General features: G+C 40.2%; 1 protein-coding gene across 3 annotated transcripts in view; it reads right to left on the bottom strand.

Annotated features, from left to right (window-relative positions):
• Window positions 1-22,792, bottom strand: part of VGLL4 (vestigial like family member 4) — a 96,500-nt gene that overhangs the window by 42,514 nt on the left and 31,194 nt on the right. The window contains exon 1 of one of the 3 annotated variants that reach the window (XM_076345990.1): window positions 5,660-6,147. The exons of the other annotated variants lie outside the window; for them this stretch is intronic. Within the exon in view, the coding sequence (XP_076202105.1) occupies window positions 5,660-5,741 (82 nt within the window). The 5' untranslated portion in view covers window positions 5,742-6,147. Of the gene's footprint in view, window positions 1-5,659; window positions 6,148-22,792 lie in introns of those variants that run through there. 3 annotated transcript variants of the gene reach the window in all.

Genomic DNA, 22,792 nt, shown 5'->3' with positions numbered 1-22,792 from the left:
ATATTTAAAAAAGGCAAAACCAATACATATGGATGAACTTTTTCATTCATAATTTCAGATGCCACACAATGAAGACTGTTGTTTAAGCTGTATTTTTTCCTCTAACAGTTCTCCATACAATACAGTGCATTGTTCAAACTCTGGAGCAATTTAAGCTTTTTCAATGTCTCCTGAAATCCCTGGATTTATATCCAAAGAGACCTGGCACTGTAACAAATTTGACTTGTGAGTAACAAGTTACAGCCTTTAAGCAAACTGCTCATTAACACAGAATTCAACTTACTGCTACAAACCTCACTACCTTTTATCTCAGAAAAAATGTGCTGCCTATCTTATCTATCGAAAGTTGTGGGATAACCCACTATTATATTTGTTTTTTTAATTTCCTTGTTTGAGTTCTCAGTACAAATGCTGAACTAGCATCAAGGGCGAAGAGAACAACAGAACTCCAGGGAAAAAAAAAATGCTTAAGTATGACCTAAATCTATCCTGCCTTTGATGAATGAGGAAAATAAACTGAATTTTGATGTCAGTACTGAAAAGGATATTCCCAACTTCATGCTAGGAGGAAATGAGTAAGAAAAGCCCAACTGTGAAGTTGGAGCTCTTTGTTTTTTCCTGAAGATAAAAGACATTGAAAAAGCAAAACCCACAGAATGTTCTATAAATGGGGAACATTCTGTAGGTGCATCTTAGTTTACATGACTTTGAACAGAAATTTTACACTGCATTATATAAGAACACTTAATTCACCATGAAGGAGATTTTTATCCCATTTATTATTCCACTAATTCTATTAAGAATAGTGTTAAAGTCATTTTATATATTTAGAAACTAAACCAAACTTTGGAGTTAATAGGAGAAACTGATGTTACAAACCCAGAGTAAAATGCAAGGTCAGCAAAGAAAACTGATGGAAACTATTCTTTAGAACTTAAGAAAACACGTTACATTTCATTAAAAAGCAAATGAAGTTAGCAGAATCTGTTTCAGTCTCCTTGTTTGATATCAAACATCTAAACCGGCCTTTTTGGGAAGATAATACATATATTCAAAATGCCTTGCAGTGCCCTAAGAAGATATATAGCTATGCAAGCTCAGTGCTGTAGCCAACTAATGCTTCACTGTTACAGGAAGTCAGTGAAATAATTATGTTATATGCCACTAACTAATGTAAGCTGTCCTGAAACCAAAAAGGGGTGTTTTTCTACAAATCTGGATCCAATTTTCTTCATTAAAAAAATCCAGTCTTCTGGACTGTCCAGAGAACTCTGTATAACTATTTCGAGTGCTCCAAGTCTCATAACATGCCTGGGGGATTTCTTAGCATCTTATTGCATTTCTGTATACCATTCCCAGCACAGCAGTTTCAAGCCTTGAGAATGCAGTAATAACACAAAGCATTTGAAAATGGGAGAGAGAGGAAGGCAGGCAGAAATCTGCCTTCCAACACACAACCATCTGTACACTCCCTCAGATAAACAACAAAATGCAACAAATCTACTTGGAGACTGCACTTTCTCATACATACTCTGTTGGAATCGAGGAGCCAGCTTGCTAGACTGCCCCTGCACTAGTCAGAGAGCAGGATCACCTGTGATTTGTTTTGTTTAGCTCTGAGCCCTCCTGCCATTACCTCACACACAAGACTCTTGGAGAAAGAATATTCAGCTAAAGTTAAGTGAGTTTCCATTGCAAAACAAGATGCAGATGTTCCACCTCTGAATACATGCCCGGATCAAGTGCTTGTCATTTGATAGGAAGCACTGGGAATGCCAGACTGGTACAGAATGGTTCTGCTTCATGGCCTTTGCACCTCAGCGAGGACAACAGTCTCCCAAGAGTTTTCTGATGTCTCTGAGCTCATTAGGAAGAAAACAATGATAAGAAAGCACTACTCATTAAACTGGCCATTGATCACTGGCAGCAAATGTTTAGTAGGAGGTTATCAGATGTATTCATGCTAGCAATCAGCATCCAGATGCTGAGTCAACAATTCTCTAATTATTTCTTGTCTTTCTTATCGCACCAAATATATTACAATACATTGCTTGAAGTGGTTGATCATTGCTGATGTAACTGTCACTTTCCCATTGGCAAAGACTAAACATTCTCATTTGAATGATTTAAAAATTTTCTTTCACCGGAGAGGGAGACAAAACTCAAATGTTCGCTTTTATGCAACTTGTTAAAAAAACCACTAGGTTGTTAAAATTAAGATTTTCCTCCAAAAGCGTCAGAGTTGAGATTATCATGGGGCATCAAGAGGCGCTCAAAGCTAGTAATAATATTAAGAAAACACTCAAAAGGGTAGAAATTATCAGTATAAAAGAAACAAGCCTGAGGAAAGGAAATGGCTTTATTCTACAGTTCAAAGTTATGGAGCCCCATTCAAAAAACCCCTCACCTCATCACTGGTTATAATGCTTTTGCTGGCTGTGGCTGTCTTAATTATATGAGTATGCAGAACTTTCCATCATATTACAGAATCACAGAAGTGTTGAGGCTAGAAGGCACCTCTGGAGATCATCTAGTCCAAACCTGCTCAAAAACAGGCTCAACTAGGGCAGGTTGCTCAGGGCCGTGTCCAGTGGGGTTTCGAGTATCTCCAAAGATGGAGACCCGACAACCTCTCTGGGCAACCTGTGCCAGTGTTTGACCACCCTCACAGGGGAGAAAAAGAAATTAAAAAATTATTACATTTGAGAAAACAGTCAACTATCAGCTAAGGTTCCATACTACAAAGCGGTCAGCTAAATCTGCAACACACCATTACTTCTTAACGGTTAATGGGAGAACTTCTAGATCTCCCATTTCCCCCCCAACCTCAACAAAAGGGCACTTTTCTGTCCATAAAGCAGATCCCTTCTATATTAATCACCATTTGACTTTCTTCCCGCAGACCTCCACTGAGTAAGCCAAAATCAGAAATATGGTTTATGAACTAAACAGCACTCTATCAATAAATGTTCCCATACTCACTGGAGCATGATCATGAATGACACTTCTTAGGAACAGAATGAGATTAAGACATAGCTGAGGTTTCCTGCACCTACCAGTCAAGGAAGACTAACTAAGTGCTGGCATTAGCTCAGTAGCCTGAAGCTTACAGATAGCAAATTGCTATCTGTAACTCTTGCTGGGCAAGAAAAAGCAGGACTTGTCTTGGGATGCAAATTATACTCTTCTACTCCATGTTGAACTAAAGGGCTGCCAAATGTACACGATGGAAGAACTTTTCCCATTTCTTATGTACCAATACATCTCTTAGCCATAAGCTGCAGCTACAAATCAATGGCACATAGTTCCAGGGGCTTGTGCCAGAGGTGAAAGATTAAAACCGCTGGTAAACCTCATAAAAAGATAATGACACATTTCACCAGCATACCAATTATCTCAATAAGCAAAAGCAAGTGTTTCAAGAGAGGTTCTAAAGGAATAAGGAACCCATCTCATTTATTTCCTGTGGTATACAGGTCCATACTTCTTTTCTCTGAAATTACAAACCGACTTTCACATCATACAATGTATTTGTATCTTACCCTACATCTGCAAAAGTACTTTTCAGGAAGGCATCTGTTTATAAGTAGTTCAAGTATGACCTTCAATAAATCCTAATTAATTGAGTTTGAAAGGGCACTTTGTTGTCAATATAGTTACTACCGCAGCAGTGTCTTTGAAAAGACAAGATCCATCACTGCTGACACAACTCACTTATAAAATAAATACTACGGCAGAGGCATGGAAGATCTGTAGGCATCTCTAAAACACCCTTCGAGTTCACTGCAGATGTTGCCAGTGTTTATACTTTTTAAACCACTGGGATATAAACACCTCACTATAAACACCACTGAAGTTTTGCTTTGCTTTTCTTCATTTTGCGTGTGTTTATTTTAGTGTTAAAAACGTTAACTTCCATAATAAGGGAAATAGCAACAGATGTTTAAACTAAACAAAGACTGCTATATTAGAGTGTATTCCTTAAGCTGTTCTTTTGCTTTTGAACTATTAAAGCTAAGATCTGGTTAAATAACAATTATTGGAGAAGAGGGTGGGGGAAAAAGGAGCTGGAAAGAATCTTCCATCAATATTAGGCATAATTATAATGAATTGAACTAATGAGCCAAAACTACAGTTTTTCTGCCTTAGGCAACAAAACACTCAGGAACATGTACCACGTAAGTAGAATTTTATGCAAAACTTCATGGTCTTCCATCAGAAGTTGTCAATTGCTTTCAAATAAAGCACTGGTAACTACAGAGAGCAATGAAAAAGTTAAAGGACCCTGCAAGTTGTGTTTTTTTTTTTTTTAAACTAGTTTTCTTGCTGTAATGAAGAAAGCACGGGATAAGAAAGAGCTTGAAAATTCAACTCTATTGAATCCCAGCTCTGTATTATTCTGTACTGATGGGCAAGCTCAATCTTTTGTAGGAGAGCTTTATTCAAGCAATATATACATATTTGTGCAGGAAAGAAAGAGAAAAGAAGAAAAAAAAATGAAACCGAGATACTAGCAGTTCTACAGGGAGCCCCTCCACTTCCCGAAGGAAAGAAATGTGGCCGTGCTGATTTAATGGTAGAAAAGATGGTATTTTCCAAAGTGAGGTTCAGCTCCCCGTCCTTCTGGCCTGGTCTTTTTCTGAAGGGTATGAATAGATAGCTCCTAGTCCTACATACACTCCTTATTGTTTCTTCCCTGACAACTACAGCAAGTTTATTTTCCAAACGAACAGGGAAAATGTTCCTGCTGAATCAGAAGAAAGATTTCTGCAGTGCTTGTGTGTGGCTACAGCAAAAACAGTTCTACTGCCAAGCTGAATTAGCTCAGTGGTGCCTTTCTTCCCAGCCAAAGCCAAGCCATAACCACGTCTTCAAACTGCACGTAGGTAAAACTCCGCTAGATTAAGGAACTGATTTTACCCCATTACCTCAGGCAACTTCCAAACAGGACTATTAATGCTCCCAGTATGAAGAGCGAACGCCAGCCTACATTGGCTGAAGTAAAACGCAGAGCCCGGCGAAGAGAAAAGAACCTACGTTTTCCAGCTAGTTGTGTAATTCTTTCCCCAGGGGGCCGGAGCGTGGGGTGGTTCTTGGGAAGGAGGGGTGCGGAGGAGGGGGAGGCATCTCGCAGCCGGGGCTCTCCGGGCCGTGCGGGGAAGGAGCAGCCGAACAATGGGCCGCAGGCCTCCGCCGGCCCCCGGGCCGCCGAACCCACCCGGGAAAGGCCCCGCTCCTGCCTACAGGCCGCCCTCGGGTCTAGAGGCGGCCGTGCCCAACGGCGGGGCCGCACCACAGGTAGAAGCGCGCGTTAACCCTCGCCCCCATCTTAGGAACGGCTGCTTTGCCCGCCGCGGACGCGGGGAACACAACCCCTACCTGCCACAAAAGCAGCGTGGTCCCTTGAACGAATCTAACTGACGTTACCCTTAGGGGAAAAATAAAATTAACGCCGAAAATACTCTTCGTAAAAAAAGAACAGAAAAATTAAACGGAAAGCAAAAGAAACCCACCCCTTAAACAAAGCCTCGACGACAGTACAGACTGCGAGGTGTCTCACAACCGACAGTACAGATTTCCTTTCAAGAGGAAGAATTCATGCTTACAAACAACAGAAAACACACCCGACAAAAGACGCTTCGTGAAACAAAACCATTACCTTCGTAGCACAGAATGCCAATATTGTTGTTCATCTTGTCCAAGTATTGGTAGTTCAACAGGTCCATCTTCATAAATAGCATTTATCGGGCTAGCAAAAAAGACCAGCTTGTTTGCTTTCGCCCAGGTTCAGGGAGGAGGAAGCCAGGCAAATGGTGCCGAGCACGCTCCCGGCTTCCCAAACTTCACTAGCACAAGGCCCAGCCTTCAGCTAATCGAAAGAAAGTCTATTAAGGGAAAGTTGGAGGGATTAAAACACACACGCTCTCCCTTCCCAACTTCTGAAAACTAAAGTATACTGTGTCCTTCAATACAAAGACGACTGTCTAAAAACTTTTCAAGTCTTTTCCAATTTAAAAAAAAAAAAAAACCGCGGAGGAAAAAAAGAAAGAGAACAGAAACAAGGGAAATTTCCTAGGACAAAGACACACTAGTTCTGCTCACAGCCCGCTGCAAGTTAACTGCACTGACATGCAGGCTATGCTTGGTATGACTCGTATGTAAACCAGCTTCCTCTGGCTATCAGGCGGGGAGGACTGAGCATGCTCAGTGAATCCCTGGAGCTCCTCAAATGTCAGGGATATTTTCTGCACAAGATCAGTCTCTAAATGCACCAAGTGTTTGAAAGAAAGAGGAGGCGGCGGTGGAGAGCCTGAACAGCGGGGGCCTGTGCAGAAGGGGCCATGTCAGAGCCGCTCTTGACAGGAAGCAGCGCTGCCGCTGCCCGGGGGGGGGGAAGAGGGGGGGAAGGGGGGGGAAGCAGGGGCAGTCCGGGGAGCAGAGGGGCCTCCTCTGGACACGGGGTAGGAGCCGAGCGAGGCGCTGTGCAAGCACGCCGGAGGAACTTTTTGGTCGGCCTGCTGAGCGGGAGAACCGAGCTGAATCAGTCTGTTTAAAATCAATTCTTTCTCTTAAACGTTTACTTCATTTCCCAGCGTGGCCTCGGACGTATCCCAATACTGTTGCGGTGAAAAATAATGCTATTTTACAGTAACAGAACAAAACAGCAGCTCTGGTATGATAAAGAATTAAAATTAAAGAAAGGAGGTACAGTGGGTATACCTGTATGCATATGGACAGGTACTGTGCACTCACACGCACACACTGCCAGAATCCAATCAGTACACTGTCACATTTGGGGTTTTTTAAGGGCTATTAGCAGTTAAATATGCTGTGTTCTGGATTTCTAACAGCTGTTAAAGCTCCAGTTTAGATGACACAAGTGATGGAGGTTTTTACAGCAGTTGCTCTCATCTCAGGATGTGGTCTGCCCTTCTGCAGTCCCAACCTTGATCACAAAGACTCTAGCTGCTTATACAGATGTGCACGAGTCATCATAATTGGGCAGAACATCTGTATGGGTGCAAGCATGTGCTAACCTAATGGGCATCAGTTTGCATCTCCTGCGACTGACCGGCACCTGCAGCCTGATTTGATAGAAAAAGAAAACAAAGTACTGGGGAAGTTGGTCTAAGACAAACAAAAGGAGCTAATGGAGCCCCAATCTCCCCTCTGCCTCCCTCTGCCCTGTGGCTCGAAACATAACTCATCCCTGCCTCTCTGGGATGGAGAATTTTAATGGTTCACACAAGAGCATGGAGTCAGGGAGAATTAATAACAAACTTTCATTTCCACTTTGAGAATTTCTCCCCCCTGTTAGAGAAGGGAAAGATACTACATTACAGAGGCAACTCATGGAGTGACATTTCTTCAAGGCATTTTGAAAAATACTGCTTGAATGTTCTGGATATTTCAGTGAGACGAGGTAATTTAGTTGAAGTGACTACTGATAAATAGGAATAAGAAATGTATCTCCAAGGAAGATTCCGTAGAACCCAAATAAGGTTTCTCCTCACTTCAGATACAAAAAGTAGTCCTGTGCATTATCTACCCATACACTTCAATTGAAGGAGAACGTCCACTAACAGTGCTGAATTCAATACAGCAGGAAACAAATTACCTGAAAGGAATTCTGCATTGCCGGGAAGATGAAGGTCAAGAAGCCTTTTATTGATTATTTATATGCAAAAAGGGCACTCTCCTAATTGGAAGTGCTATTAATCTTTAAGACTTTAACATGGTGTAAAAACTTATGGGTACTTAACGCTGAGGTAACAGTACATTTCTTGGATGGTACCTAATAAAAAAGGTTGCAGTTGGTTTTTTGCCTCTCAGGATTTGTTACCACAATAGTTGCAACCACACATCTCCAGACCAAAGTAACACGTGGTATTTTCTAGAAAGAGAAATGTTTTTAATAAAGAGAAGAACATTATGATTTTTAAGCAGGGGCACTAGAAGTTTCACATAGCAGATCGTGTTGTGCATACTCAAATTTAAAGAGATTCTATACCAATGCTTCAGATTAAACCAGCCACTTAATAAAGGCATCAAGAGAAGTCTTAGTCCTTTAAGATATAAACTGTGATAAGAATCCATACCTAGAACATTAACAAAAGAGAGGCACGTTTCTTCAGCATGAAATGCAAGTTTCTTACGTAAGTATGGCAAAGCTTTTGGGGAAAATATTTCTGATATGTACAGTTTTTAATATAGAGAGCATCCCTGAATTTACATTAATACAGCACATTTTATGGATGCTTGGGAAGGATAAGAAGAGAGAAGTATTTAATTTTTCCAATTTAAAATACTTCATTTTTTGCGGGAAGTGCAAGTGATGAGGAAGAAAAGAAAGCAATAGTCTAAACTTCTTTAGAGCAGTGGTCTACAAGACAGGGTTTTGCACGCAATGGGGCAAGGCATTATAGTTCAAAGTCCAAGATAAATTCCCCTCTATATTCAAAGATACACGTTTCTTCAAGCTGTTTGGAAAAGCAAGGTTGGGTATTGTCTACAAATCACTGACTGCTCAGTATTGCTGTCCAGACACTAATAAAGAAGTTAAGTCTTCTTTAGTAGACCTGTAGTCACTGGTCTACAGGTTTTTAGACAGTAATGATCACTTTATTATGTGAATGGCTTTCAGCAGTACAGCATACACTATGATTAACGCTTGTCAAATGTCGCGTAATGAACAACTTAGATGCTTCACATTAAATAATAATAAACTGGTACCAAACACTGGGAGATTTATGAATTTCCAAATTAAAATATCTATACTGAAAGTAAGGCAATGCCTAGTGAAAGAATGGGGGGGGGGGGAAATTATCAATGTAAACATATCTCAAGCATTCTAAAACCAAAATCCGTTAATATGAAATCTTTCAAAGAAAGAAAACTTAACAGGTCAACAAATTCAAGTCCAGCAGACATGAGTGTGAAATACTGACAGTGTCACTGTAAAGTACTCTGTTCCTGACAGCAAAGAATTCCCAACTACTTGATTCAAACTGCTGTTCATCAAACACTTCACCAGTTTGAGATACCTTCCACTGAACTGAAATCAATAATCAATGCACCAGCGGGTCAGATGCAACCTACAGAGAAAAACAAGCCATTAACATCATCCCAGGACCTTTGTTAGCTCATTCTGTTCTTCTACATATTGATAGTTGCAAACACAATTATGTGCTGCAGTATCTCTGCTTCATATTAGCTAGAGTACTTCCTATGGGACTGCACACACTTTTCTTCTGTAAGGCAGATAAATACCCACGTCTATACATAAAATGTTTAAAACACTGGAACTTTTAACACAACAGCATCCCCTAGAGGTAACTGAAAATCCACGTGTCTTTCCGAATCACTCTGGACTTTACATCGAAGTACACGAGATTTGATTCTAATTATCCCACATAGCAGATGAGATAGTTCAACCTCTTAGCGATCTTCTGGTTCACTTGAATACGGAAAGCAAATTCAGTCTTCACACAAGAATGTCTTCTCACAGAAGTATTATGAAGCAAGGAAAGCAAACGATGAGAAAAAAAAAAAGGCGGTTCTAATGAGTAGGTGAATCATCATTGTCAAAACCAGGAGACTAAATACATATTTTGACAGCTAGTCCCTGCATTAGGGTGGAGTTTGACAAGATTTCTGTGCTGCTCTTCTACAATTCTCACAACAAGAAAATGTCCAAACTCTCCCTCTTGGAGAATGCAGTGGTATTTCTATGAAAGTAGTGTGAAGCAACTGGTGCAGTGGACTCAGCCATCTACACTCCATGTGTTTTCTCTGGATTAGCTTATGTCTGGTCAGGTGGACAGTGTCCCTTGGCAGCTGGGGCACACTGGGGGCACTCTTGCTGCACTTCTTTTGTCTGAACAGAATCCAGTTTATGGCTGAGACCCCTCTGTGATGCGGACCAAAGAAGGGCAATCAGGAGTTTCACTCAGAAAGCAAACATCTGCCCCAACTAAAGCACTGATGCGGGTGTACCAAAGGCTGATGAGAACAACAGAGTGTTTTTCAGGTTTAAAAAAAGCTTGAGAAACTTACCTTTTCAAAGAGTTACAGTGCATGTTATGAGTGTAGTAAGTTATTGTGTCACTGGTTCCTAAATGCTGATAAAACTTTTCCACTACAAAATTATATAGTCCTGGCTTGTTTGGGCAATAATAGAACCTAATATAAAAATACATCCTTACAATTGCATATTACTTATTTACCTGATTTTTTGCAGGAAAAAATGGCAATTCCTTAACATATCAAGTCCATAATATCAGATTTGACAGTAAGAGTTTATATGGTTTTTACAGCACTTACGCTGAGCTGCTTTAGAACAAATGTTTCCAAGCAAGCTACAACAGAGCACTCCTTTCTGCCTTCTCTCCGCTGTCCTCAACCCTGCCCAGTCCTCTGCCTCTCTGCCACCGTCCTCCCATCGTCTCTCCTTACTCTCTTTTCTCCCATGCTTGCCGCTGCCTCGGGCAGCAGCACTGAAGAGCCTGAGAAAATGGTCTTGGTGCAGTTTTACTAGCTTGGTCTAACACTCCATGTCACACAACATCCTTCAGTGGGAAAATGCGCGACACTGGCCGAGAATCAACACCGCAGAAGAACAATGTGCAAGCCATTCACTTGGACATAACTGAAATTTCACCCTCGATGATCATCAGCAAAGAGGAACTATTTCTACAGTGACCAATTTTGCAACCGAGGGAAAAAAGACAGTCTTTATAGAAGTGAGACACGCTCTGATGTAAAACACCATACAGTACTGCTCGGTATAATTCCATTTTTGAATGGACAAAAGCATCTGTTGCAGCTCCTGAGGTCAGACAGGCGTTTATGATATACCACCTATTAGCCAATACCTCAATACGCTCCAAGAAGGTGGTGGAGAAATAAAGCAAGAGTACATAGATACAGGTCTTACCTTTTTTCTTTACCTAAAAAATGAGCAAATTTTAGTTAACAGCTGCTAGGTGGCGATGTGCCTGAAGGAAAAATACTGCTTTTCCTTTTCCACACACTCAACTGCAGAGTTGCTGCATCACCTCAATTTTTATTATTTCAGTTAGAATACTGAATACAGGAAAAAAGTAAACAAAAATTCCCATTAAAGCAAGATGGGGTGTTTGCTTTTAAATACATTCAGATATGATAAGGAAATACAGTTAAAATGTATTAAACGTGCAGGAAGTTTCATGATAAGGAAAATGACATTTAAAGTTTCTTGCGAACAGCTATCTCGGCAGCTGTGCCTCTAAGATCCACACAGAATAATGTATAACTAAACTCTTTGCTCAGTGAGTAAGATACCACAAAACATACCAACTTTATATACTTTTTACGAAGCATTAAGTAATGAGGATTGCACCAGTGAACAGAAGATATCAAAACACACATTCTTCCAGATCACTTTTTTTTTTTAAACATGAGGGTACATTGCAAATAGATTTTAATCATATCAAACTACCTTCTCCCATTCACAGCCTTAACCAAAAAAAAAAGAAAAAAAAGAAAAAAGCCCCACCAGGTAGAACATCTCTGAACTAAAGCTAGTGCATGCCTTCTTGTTTTACCTGTCCTTTATTAGCTAAAGGTTTCAACAATACACCAGACATTAGAGAACACAAAAGATGGTTTTGTTATTAAATCAATAACAATCAATTATTAAATCAATTAAATCAAAACCAATCTCGAGTTCCTCGAGATTGAAATATTAGACTTAAGCCCAATATTAAGTTGTAGCAAAAGAATTTGTATATTCTCTTTCATTCTTGTCATACCCTAACTTATGCGATCCTGCTTAAAAAACCAAACATAGTAATATCTAGTAAGGAAACCTGTTTATGAGTGTGCACGCATACTTAACTGCATCTGCACTCATAAACTGCTAGGTAACTCAAGTTACAAAGCTGTCTATTCCCTGTAGGACCAAGCCACCAGGCATCCTGGTTTCAGTTCCCTGCTGGCCTTCTCTTCCCCAAGAAGAGAACTGCCAGGGAAACCAAAAAGTATAGCGATGCCCAAGCACATCTAGAGTTGCAAGCTCTTCTAGGACCCAGGAATGGATGGTAATGGCTTGCCTGGACCACCACCTGGATTTTTTAATTTTTTTTTTTTAAATGTTTATCTGTACTGCAGCTTTTACTCTGTATTACTCACTTTTTTGAAGACATTGGGATTTTAAAAAGCTTATCACTGTGAATGTAAATAAAAAATTCAGGTCACTTATTTGTAAATATTTAGCAATTTAGAACCAGCCATTTCGTATCAGATCAAAAAACTCTAAGACATTTAACAACTCAAAAAGCTGTTGGTTAATTAAAGCCTGCCCTCATCAGCAAGAACCCTCTCCCTCTGTTTTCCAGTTTTCCCTCCATCACCTCCATTTGTCTCCAAACTAAACGCACCCTTCTATTGTACCACAGACCATTTTCACGAAGTAGGTGAGGAAAGGGTAAGAGGACAGAAAGGACGGGGATGAAGGCAGGGCACAGACAAGCCTTCGCTGCAACTCTCACTTGGTTTTGGTGTTTTGTTGGAGTTTTTTTGGCAACAGCCACATTTAGCTCTCTGGGTCAAAATATATAATGGGCGCAGAAGGCAGTATATGATGCCTCTGGCAGCAACTGCCGCTCCGGCAGGTACTTCTTGTCTCCAGAAAGCAGCAGCTGGCAATTTAGGAAGCAGCCCACTTTGCTCCCATCAGTTGGATCACGCTGACCCAGGACTTGAGCTACACCCTTCGATTACCTTCTGTTCTCTTACTGTGGCACAAAAGCTGTGACTCCTGGTTGTTTCGAAGCTTGAAGTGTTTTTAAAACCTTTGTAATGAATGGTGAGTAGGAGCATGCAGAGTACACATTCTGCTGATCTTTCTAAAACTAAATGACTATTTCACAATTGTCGAAGACTGCAGGGCAGCAGAGGTAATGAACCGGGTGATCTCTTCCAAGTTCTATGAGGTGAAATACAAATGAGAAAAGTGTTCAATAGCACCTGATTTATCTTGACCTCATTCTTCGACCACTTACTCAAACTGAACAGCAGGCTAGGAAGATCAGGTTTACCAAGAATATTTTTCATTTCTCAGTAGTACCTTGCAATTCACAATTTGCTGGTGTTTTTCCCTTTTTATTCTCTTAATCTGGGCCAAGAACACTTTAAAAATGCAGCTAGAATACATAACAGATAAATCTAGTTTATCTAGGTTGAGAAATTGTTATTTGCTAATTAAAATCTTGATAATCTTACCTGTTATTTGCATACTAATTTAAATTTCTGAAGGGTTGATGATAATCACAAACATAATTTATCTTGAACTACAAAGTCTCAAACACCATCAGAGCCTCCAGATGCAAACCGTGAAGCGTTAACTTTGCCATGCCCTAATATTGTGTCAACAGGGCAAAGAAAATACTTTATATTTTTCCAATATAAGAAATGAGAAGGAAAAAAAAAAAAAGAAGGTAGAAAAAAGTGTATTAAAGAAAAAAGCCAATTCTAAGTCAGCTTGATGCTCAGGCATCTAAAAAACTTTTTACTTAGAAAAGTTAGGAGCCAGACTGTGTTTAGAAGCTAGATTTCAAAATTACTGTGCATATCCCTCAGCTTTGGGAAGAAGCAAATCCAGTTTCAAGAAACCACTAATTACAGGGGTTAGAAATAAAGCAAAGAGCTCTAAGACTGCTAAAGTCTTTGAAAAGATTTCCCCTTTATAGCTAGCTTGGCGAGACATAAGATATACTCACAGGGCCTAATTCAACTTAGATGTCAACATATGTAAATCTACTTAAGTGTGTGGAGTTGACCTTGCTTGCATAAAGACTGTTACAGGCAACACAGGTAACAACCTTATAAATGAGATAAAACCATGAATGCCCATACTATCTTGCTAAGAACCATGCAGTAAAATCAATTACAACTTTTGTTACAAAACAAATTAATTTTGGCTGTTAAACATTAAAGTAATTACTTATCCTAAATGTCAGGATGAAAATGTTAGTAAGTACCTATTACAGAACCCAATTATGTAACTTGCAACCTACTGCTTCATTAAATTAAAATGAAATTTCTTTCAAGTTCTAAGACTCTTCTTTTCCAATTGAGAGTCTTGTTCTCTACTATTTAAAAAGTATTTGACCTTAATAAATTATTTACCATACTAAAAAAAAAAAAAACCCTAAACACACACTCACTTATCCCAAATTGTAGTGCTCACAAAAAAACAGCCACCCAGAGAACAGCACCTTTGCTCGAGATGCTGATGGATCTATTGTACTCTGGATCGAGTAGAAGAAAACAAGAAAAAAGAACCACCGCACTCAGCTATCAAAGTGTTGCCCTTACATTGTTTAAAGTAGTGTGCTGATGTTGGCTGGGATAGACTTAATTTTCTTCATAGTAGCTAGGATGGGGCTATGTTTTGGATTTGGGCTGGAAAGAGTGTTGAGAACACAGGGATGTTTTCATTATTGCTGAGCAGTGCTGACACACAGTCAAGGCTTTTCCTGCCTCTCACCCCACCCCACCAGCGAGCAGGCTGGGGGTGCACAAGAAGCTGGGAGGGGACACAGCCGGGACAGCTGACCCCAACTGACCAAAGGGATATCCCACACCATATGGCGTCATGCTCAGCATAGAAAGCTGGGGGAAGAAGGAGGAAGGGGGGGACGTTTGGAGTGATGGCGTTTGTCTTCCCAAGTAACCGTTACGCGTGATGGAGCCCTGCTTTCCTGGAGATGGCTGAACACCTGCCTGCCCATGGGAAGTAGCGAGTGAATTCCTTGTTTTGCTTTCCTTGTGTGCGCGGCTTTTGCTTTCCCTATTAAACTGCCTTTATCTCAACCCATGAGTTTTCTCACTTTTCCAATTCTCTCCCCCATCCCACTGGGGGGGAGCGAGTGAGCGGCTGGGTGGTGCTTAGCTGCCAGCTGGGGTTAAATCACGACACGTAGTAATACAAGGAAGAATATGTTTTAACTGTATATGACCTATACATACACACATACATGTGCATGTGTGTAGTATCATAACACACATGTGGAATGTTAAAAATCATATTAATTCCACTAGCTCCTACAGAGAGCGCCCTCGCTGTCCATACGTACAAATTTACAGGTCTCGGAAGTAGAGAAATAACACCCCCATCAACCCCTTTATAGGGGAAAACCTTTCAAAAGTAGTCAGCCCTCCCTGTTCCAAAATAAAAAGGTCAGCTTCAAAAGTTCATGCTCTCAAGCCTTGACAAGCACCGACAGTGAGTGCTTACTAGCTTACGTTACGTTACGCTATGCTTCAGCTTACGTTACTAGGAAGCTGAAACCCTACTTTTTCCAATGGATCAAAGTTATCATTTGCAATTCTACAAGTACACAAGGTAAGACATTGGTCCTTCCAGAAAGGCCATTTTTAGTCTCAAAATCAAACCTAGAGACTGCTGAAAATTCGCCATCAAAACTATTTTTCAATGGAAACAGCACCAGCTTTTCTTACTGTGCTTTTGCTTTTTTTCACCCCCAAAAATGGAAACAAGAAGGTTCAAATATTTTTTTCATGTTTTACATTAAAAAAGACACTTATTTTAACTGTTATTAACTTCCAGCTTTCTGACAAAACAGCAAGGTCTTGGGAATTATATTTACATGTATTTCACATCTCTTCCCCTCCCTGCACAGCTGGCATTAGCCTTCTTTTCTTAGGGAACACAGTGGTCACAACGATCACTCGCCATCTTTAATAGAGGAGACCATTGCACTGCATGGAATGAGTAACAGCAACACGGGGCTTCCAAACTACGATGCTAAAAATGGCATTCTAAAACCAAACGTTGGCTTTTGATTTACCATAAAGAAGTCAAAATTTCCCTTTGATGAATGCTGCCCATGCCACATCTTTTACTCAACGCTATGTGGAATCACAGACAAATGCTGCAGTAATTTGAGAGTGAACACTACCAGAGCACAAAGCTTTGTCATTTTTTATCACTTGCTTGTTTTTAATCCAGTTTTCAAGGAAAACATTTGTTATACAACGATACCTCCTGTCACTCTCCCTACCCCAAACTTTGAAATAGTGGGCAAGTGTCAATCATACTTCAAAGGCAGCCAGAGTCCTCAAAGATAACTGCACTCCTGTCTTCTCTGCAAACAGTTGGCAGGGAGAGAAGACTGACCACAGTTAATGTCACCGTTCGGGGAAAAGCAAGAACTCAACTGCTGTTCATTCTGTTTGGTGGCAGCTGGCTGGATGACACTGCCCCAGCTCAGCTGGGGGTCAGCAGGAACAAGCAGGCTAACCCCGATTACTGAGGAGGGAAAACAGAGGTAGAGAGGAAAGGATCAGAACTACCAAATTTGTAATGACAAAAAAAGGACTTGGGCGTGCAGATGTATGGGCACGTGTCAGGTCTTTTCCCAAGACTCATATCCACCACCCCTTCAATTCCTGAAATTCAGCACTTCCCAAATAAGACAAATATTCTGCGATGTCCCCAAAATTTCCTCAGCCTTTTAAAGTGTTTCCCATCTTAACATCCCCTTTCACTTATCTACAAGCTTCTCTCTCTCTCTCTCTCCAACACTCTCAACACCCTTACTCAAGGTGTGTTCTCCAACTGCCCTAAATTCCACCTCTTTCTTCCTGTGCTAAGCACCTACTTTTCTCATCAACCTCAACTTACCGATCACCCCAGAGCCTCCCACCCTCTCTCACACCACAAATTCCCAGCCCTTCCTAATCAAAGTGTAATACTTCATACTCCAGGCCTTAAAATTCACTCTGACTTTTCACCTCTATACCAGCTGCAGCTGCCAGGCTTCTCTAGTTCTGGTTGCTACCAATCCTGTAGCAACAGGACAGGCCTAAGCACACACAATACCAAAAAGGCATTATTTTGTGACAGGACTGGTGGCTAAAGAGGAAGGGGTCCTAGCAGTCCCAGCATCTCCTTCTGATAAAGACTCCATTGTAGGTAAAATTCCCCTATAGACGGATCCCAGCTCCCAAGCAAGAAAAAAATAATCAGCTGTAGGAGGTGAGCTGAGTGGAACAGAGACTGTCTAAGCCCATCTAGCCCTCGCACATTTCTCGCTCAATAGACTGAAGAACATCACAATGTACGTTTTTGATCGTGGTATCATGAAAGAACCCAGTTACTTCCTATAATTACTGCTGCTATTCCATTCACTCCCCTCAACTCTCACCCGTTAGGCTGCTAGTGTGTAGGTCACTCCAGTAATCTGCTGCAGTCAACCAAACCTGTCCTCCTTACATAGCTTATCCTGCAGAAATAAGCCCAGGACACCCTCTTAGGGATTTAAAAAACATAGGCGTAAACTACGTTTATCAAAATTCTGCATAGACATGTACCCTCGAGGGCAGGGGAAATAACAACAACAACAACAACAACGGCAGCTCAACAACAACAACGGCAGCTCTAGGTCAACAGCATACAAAAATACAATGCATCACTCCAGCATGCGCAGTGTTATTGACAGAGAACAAGCTTTCTTCACTTACACCTTTGCAAAAAGCTAAATTTGTGAACGTAAGGTTCGAAAGCACTAGTCTCATGGAAACTAACATCTAGAATTCACTACAAAAATATAATGAGATGTTGCATAAACCTCATTTGCTTTTAAAATGCTGCCTGAATCTATCTCAGTTGACATAATACAGGTCATCAGTCTGGGTTGATAACACTTCAGATGGGCATACTACACAGCATTCATGATGTAACACTGAATCCCACCTGGCTGGAGAAGTTTGTAATACCTGAATGTTATCATTCCTTTTCCTTGTCTGCATATAACGCATGTGAAAGATGATGCATTACTGAAACAAATATTTTCTTTCAGAGACGCAGAACATGAAATTTATTAACGTTGCAGGGTATCTTATACGCGCAAGGGTCATCAGTGTGCCTTAAAATGAAATTGTATAGGCAAAAAACATTAACCACACATTTTCCACACGTGGCTTGTAAATCAGAAGACTATATACAAATGTAGCATGCTGCGAAGGTTGTGGTGGTTAGGACTGGTCCCAGTGGTCCCCTTATTTTCCATAAAGCAATGAACAGATTGCACAGAGACAACAGTATCCATCTTGAATGAAAATACTATCTTACTGCTAGTCGTATTTATACAAAGCAAATACCCATCTGTCTCAGGCCTGCATTCAGAAACTTAAGAAAAATCATCTTTAAAAAAAAAGAAAAAACATTTGCAGTTGGCACCTTTTTTTGGAAAAAGATTCATTTCCATAACAAACAAAGCAAATTCTTTTTTTTTTCTAATTATATCACACAAACGCTAAATGAGGATCCTAATATCACTGATGCTGCTATACTGCAAACCTTATTAGCAAAATCTAACTAAGAATACGAATGTATTAATTAAGACTTAGGTAATGACCATACGCTAGTGTGGAACTGGAATTAAATTGTCCAGATAGCCACTGCACAGAATTTACTGTGCTCTGCCCTTTCACAGACCTAGAACTTGGCAGGACAGAAAAGACATTGTACTTAACTCTTCAGTTTTGCCTTCCACCCACAACATAAAATTATGGCTCACACTTACTGTATCAAATTCCATTTTGGGACATGGTTAGAAATGAAAACGATCCAATCCCATTGTGAAATAAGGCAGTAGAGAATTACTAAGTTTTACAATAAAGCTAAACTTTTCCTATACCTTATTTCAGCAGAAACATCCTGCTGGTATGACACCATTCAATTCGGCAACCATACATAAGAATACAATATGCAAACTAATTTACTATACAAAATATTACTATTTGCCTACAGACAATTCTTAGAAAAAGAAAACATATACTCTTTATCAACTCTTGTTTTAAGATTGCCAATATTATAATTCTCCAACCAATTTAAAAATGTAATTTACTTAGCCATAAATAGTAAGAAGAAAACCATTAAAAGTGATTTTTACACTTAGAAGAGTAACGGGAGTCTTTTCTTGAAGTGATTCTTACGAGACAGGACAAGAGAACCCCATTTAAGCATGGTTACTGAGGTTTCAAGATAGACTACGTGTTCAGTCATTCACAAGTACATTTTTTTGGAGGGAAATGGTAGGGCAAAAGCCTAATTGCATAAGTCATATTACTGCCAAAAATTCTGGGCTTGCTCTTTCCAAACGTTAGAGAAATTGAACTGTCATATGAAAATGATTGCTCAGGCTGGGTCAGGACAATTAAATAAGGAGTCATATCATTGGTCCGAATTGCTGATTTGTTGAAACGATGATAAATGAAGAGACAAATAGACACAACGTGCACCAACAAGCATTTAAACCATGCATGAAAGTATGATACTGTATCCTCAAAATCAAAGGCTCTCAGTTTACAACCTTAATATTCAGCATAGCTGAGTTTATGTCAGTCTTGGTAATCAGTCTAGAAGCAAGACTCCAACATGTGTGAGCAGCCCTGACTAAACCGCTCTATGAACTACATGGCACTGAAATGCACACGCACATACCAGAGTGAAGTCTGGGTTTGCGACAATTCTTGGCTGAGCTGGTTTTCTTTGGTTTTGTTTTAAAAGAAGAAGTAGCAAAAAGGTTACGAAACATAATAAATCAAAAAGCCAAAAATCATGTTCTACTCTTTCCATTACATGTCTTAGGAAGCTGTTTTCAGGATAAATAATGTTACATATGATTTTTAACATACAAAAATGTTTAAACAGTATCACAGTGATTGTAAAAATCAAACACTTGCAAGTTAAAGAATGCCAGAAAAAGGATTTTTTTGGGGGCAACCCTGATTTGCCACCCTTACACAGTTGTACTGCATAACCATGTTTGATTACCTTGCAGACTATATTCCCACAGGACCTCACCTCATTTTGTGTAGAGAAAGATTTACTGGCTCTGGTCCTGAATAATGACTGAATTGAATCATATCAAAGAGGTGTTGTAAAGGTTAATTGAAGGTTTATGAAGTTTTGTGGCAGTACAGTGATAAGTGCCATAGAAAAACCTACAAGGAATTGAATAATCCTGCCTGATGAGCTTTGTTTGAATAGTGGGCAGAAAATAAAGTTTAGGCTCCACTAAGCAATGCAGAAAAACCCACCCAAATATCAAACAGTTCTTTCAGTAGGCACTGTCCCTCTCACTAAATGAGACTAAGGCCTTATGTAAAAAAATAGCTTATGATAAGGAGTGCTCTATACCATGCCTTTTTAACACAGAAGCTGAATTTAATCACCGTCTTAAAAATTTCTTTTCAACACAGTATTTCAGTATATATGATTTTCCTAACAGGGCAGGTTAAAAAGAAAAGAACAACCCCCCAGCACTATCCCCACTACTCCACAAAACTAGTACCCACAAGAATCGACAGCGAGGCTGAAATACTTCTATCTGCCAAATAGGCAAACTGCTTACCAGCCCCTTCTTTCTGGTCCCCTTTTCAACTCATCGTACCGCCCTCTCTTTCTGCTATCTGACCCCTGACGCCAGTCTCGCTCCCCTCCTGTAGCTCGTCCTATCACCCAAGTCTCAGACTCCCGTGTTCATTGCCCATAGTCCTTTTACTAGTACCTACTTGTCCCAAGCTCTTGCCCAACCAGTTCCAATTCCCATATTCTCCTGGCAACATCCCTTCCTGCCTTCCAAAGCACGCCCTCCTCCCAGACACCTCACCTCTCACTGCCTCTGGTCTCACGCCTGAGAAGTTCAGCGCTGGAGACACCCAAGCCAGGCAGCTCCTCCTTCTGCGCTGCCGGGGCCCGGGTCAGGATGAACGCTACCGTCCCCCTCTGCCTTGCACACCAGCAGCCCCGACGGCTCCACTCACCTTCAGCATCGGCATGTTCAGTGTAGGCAGAAACATTCAAAATTTAGGTGCTAGCACCTCCGAGTTTCTTGTTACCTTAAACAGATTTTTTACATGGGCAGTAGAAAGTATGCAAGGGTCAGACTTCAGATCCCTCCTCCAGAACAGAAGGTCACCAGAATTAATGGGTTTTAAATACAGAGACAATAAGTCATCTTTTTTTCCTACTATTTCCTGCATTATTTCCTATCTTAACTTATTTTTGGAAATAGGTAATTCATTCTGAATGAAGTTACAGGAAGACAGTTTTATAAAAAAAAAAAAAAGAGGTTAAAAAAAGCCACACCACCTTACGCTAGACCTTTAGCGGGGGGGGGATCATATCCCAGGCTGTTAAAGTCCATTGAATATATAATTCATTGAGATTAGGGTTTTACAAAGCATCTAGCCACTAAAAAAACCATGAAAATAATCAGTGCTGTGTATTCTGGCTATGTATTTATACATATGTACATACATGTATATGTACACATGTGTGTATCTATAATGATTTCTAAAAAACTGGCTCATTTTTCTCTACACCAGTTTATTAAAACAGAACTGACGTGAAATACATTTCCCCGTGCGTGCTATTGGCTTAGTTAAAAATAAACAAATAATAAAATCTTAGCAATATACAGCTTAGTTAAAGAGAGTTGATGACCTATTTTCCTTTTTTTGGAAATGCTTGATTTTATTTATCACACACATTATTCAAGTAGATACTCTACTAAATCATTCCATCTTCTCAAATGTATTTTAAAATACACTTTTGACAAAGTTACTCAGTGGAGTAAGAACAAGAAATGTAAAAACTGTTTAAAACAGGAAAAATTAAAATTACTATTCTTTTCAAATTTTCAGTCTAAATATGCATAAATCAAATCCCCCATGAAGCAATGTTAAGATCCTGTCTCAAAGAAAGCAAAGCAAATATTGCCACCAAAATTAATCCTGCAGGCTACAGGGAAGAGGATTACTGAAACAATTCACTGCACCTCCTGTAAGTCAGAATGTATTTGTCACACCAAGTGATAAACCCCTGTGAAGTCTATGCACGTTGTAGCCTACGAAGTACAGTGACAACTATTTGCAGTTAAAAGAGAAACACAACAAAACCAGTAACAGTCTCCATTTCCCAGCGTTTTATCTCTTTCAGTCCTTCCTCTGCTAGTCATTTTGGTTGTGGACTTAAACATCTACGTGGTAAAGCTGTACCTAGAGAAAAAAAGCAATCAAAAAAAGTGATCTCCAGACAAAGACAAACTGTTCCGGCTGTCCGCTGCTGAGCTGCATAACCAGCCTCAGCTTCAACTCCCAACACGTTTTCCTTGGCTTGTACGTTGCTCTGCCAAAACAAATTGACAGCGTGCACTTACCAAACCAGCTCTAGGGCAGGGCGAGCACGCTCCTCTACAGCTGGAGAAAGCAGTTAAACCCTTCTCCTCTACAGTGATATCACACGCTCCTGTCCGCACTTGCAGTCACATGAAACGCGAATCATAAGATACATGGATGAATAACTAACGATTTAAACCCACGGCACTGGAACTGAAGAAGATTTCCGAGTATTTCACACATGTGTCTTAAGAAAAATCAAGTATAGCAGAGATACGACAGTGCTGGGGTCAACAGAATGGAATCCTGATGTGCCCAGAACAGTATTTAAGTTTCATATTCCCAAATATAATAACAGACCGTGTAAAGTAAGTGAAATAAGGAGACTCCACTACTGAAAAACGAGAACCTAGTAGTGACCTTGCCTCTTTTTCCCCCATGTTCTTTATGTTGCAACTCGATAATATTGCAAAGTTTTGCAATACTGATGTTTTTCTTAAGGCCCCAATTTCTCCCAAGGGCATCTGAAGACATTGCACACAATTTGTTTTTATTTTTTAAGCTTTTATTTCTAACAGATAAACAAAGAATCATGTAA

This window comes from Aptenodytes patagonicus, chromosome 8, assembly GCF_965638725.1.
Source record: "Aptenodytes patagonicus chromosome 8, bAptPat1.pri.cur, whole genome shotgun sequence".
Lineage (NCBI taxonomy): Eukaryota > Metazoa > Chordata > Aves > Sphenisciformes > Spheniscidae > Aptenodytes > Aptenodytes patagonicus.
Note: the sequence above shows the minus strand (reverse complement) of the source record. Positions and strands in the feature narration are given on the sequence as shown.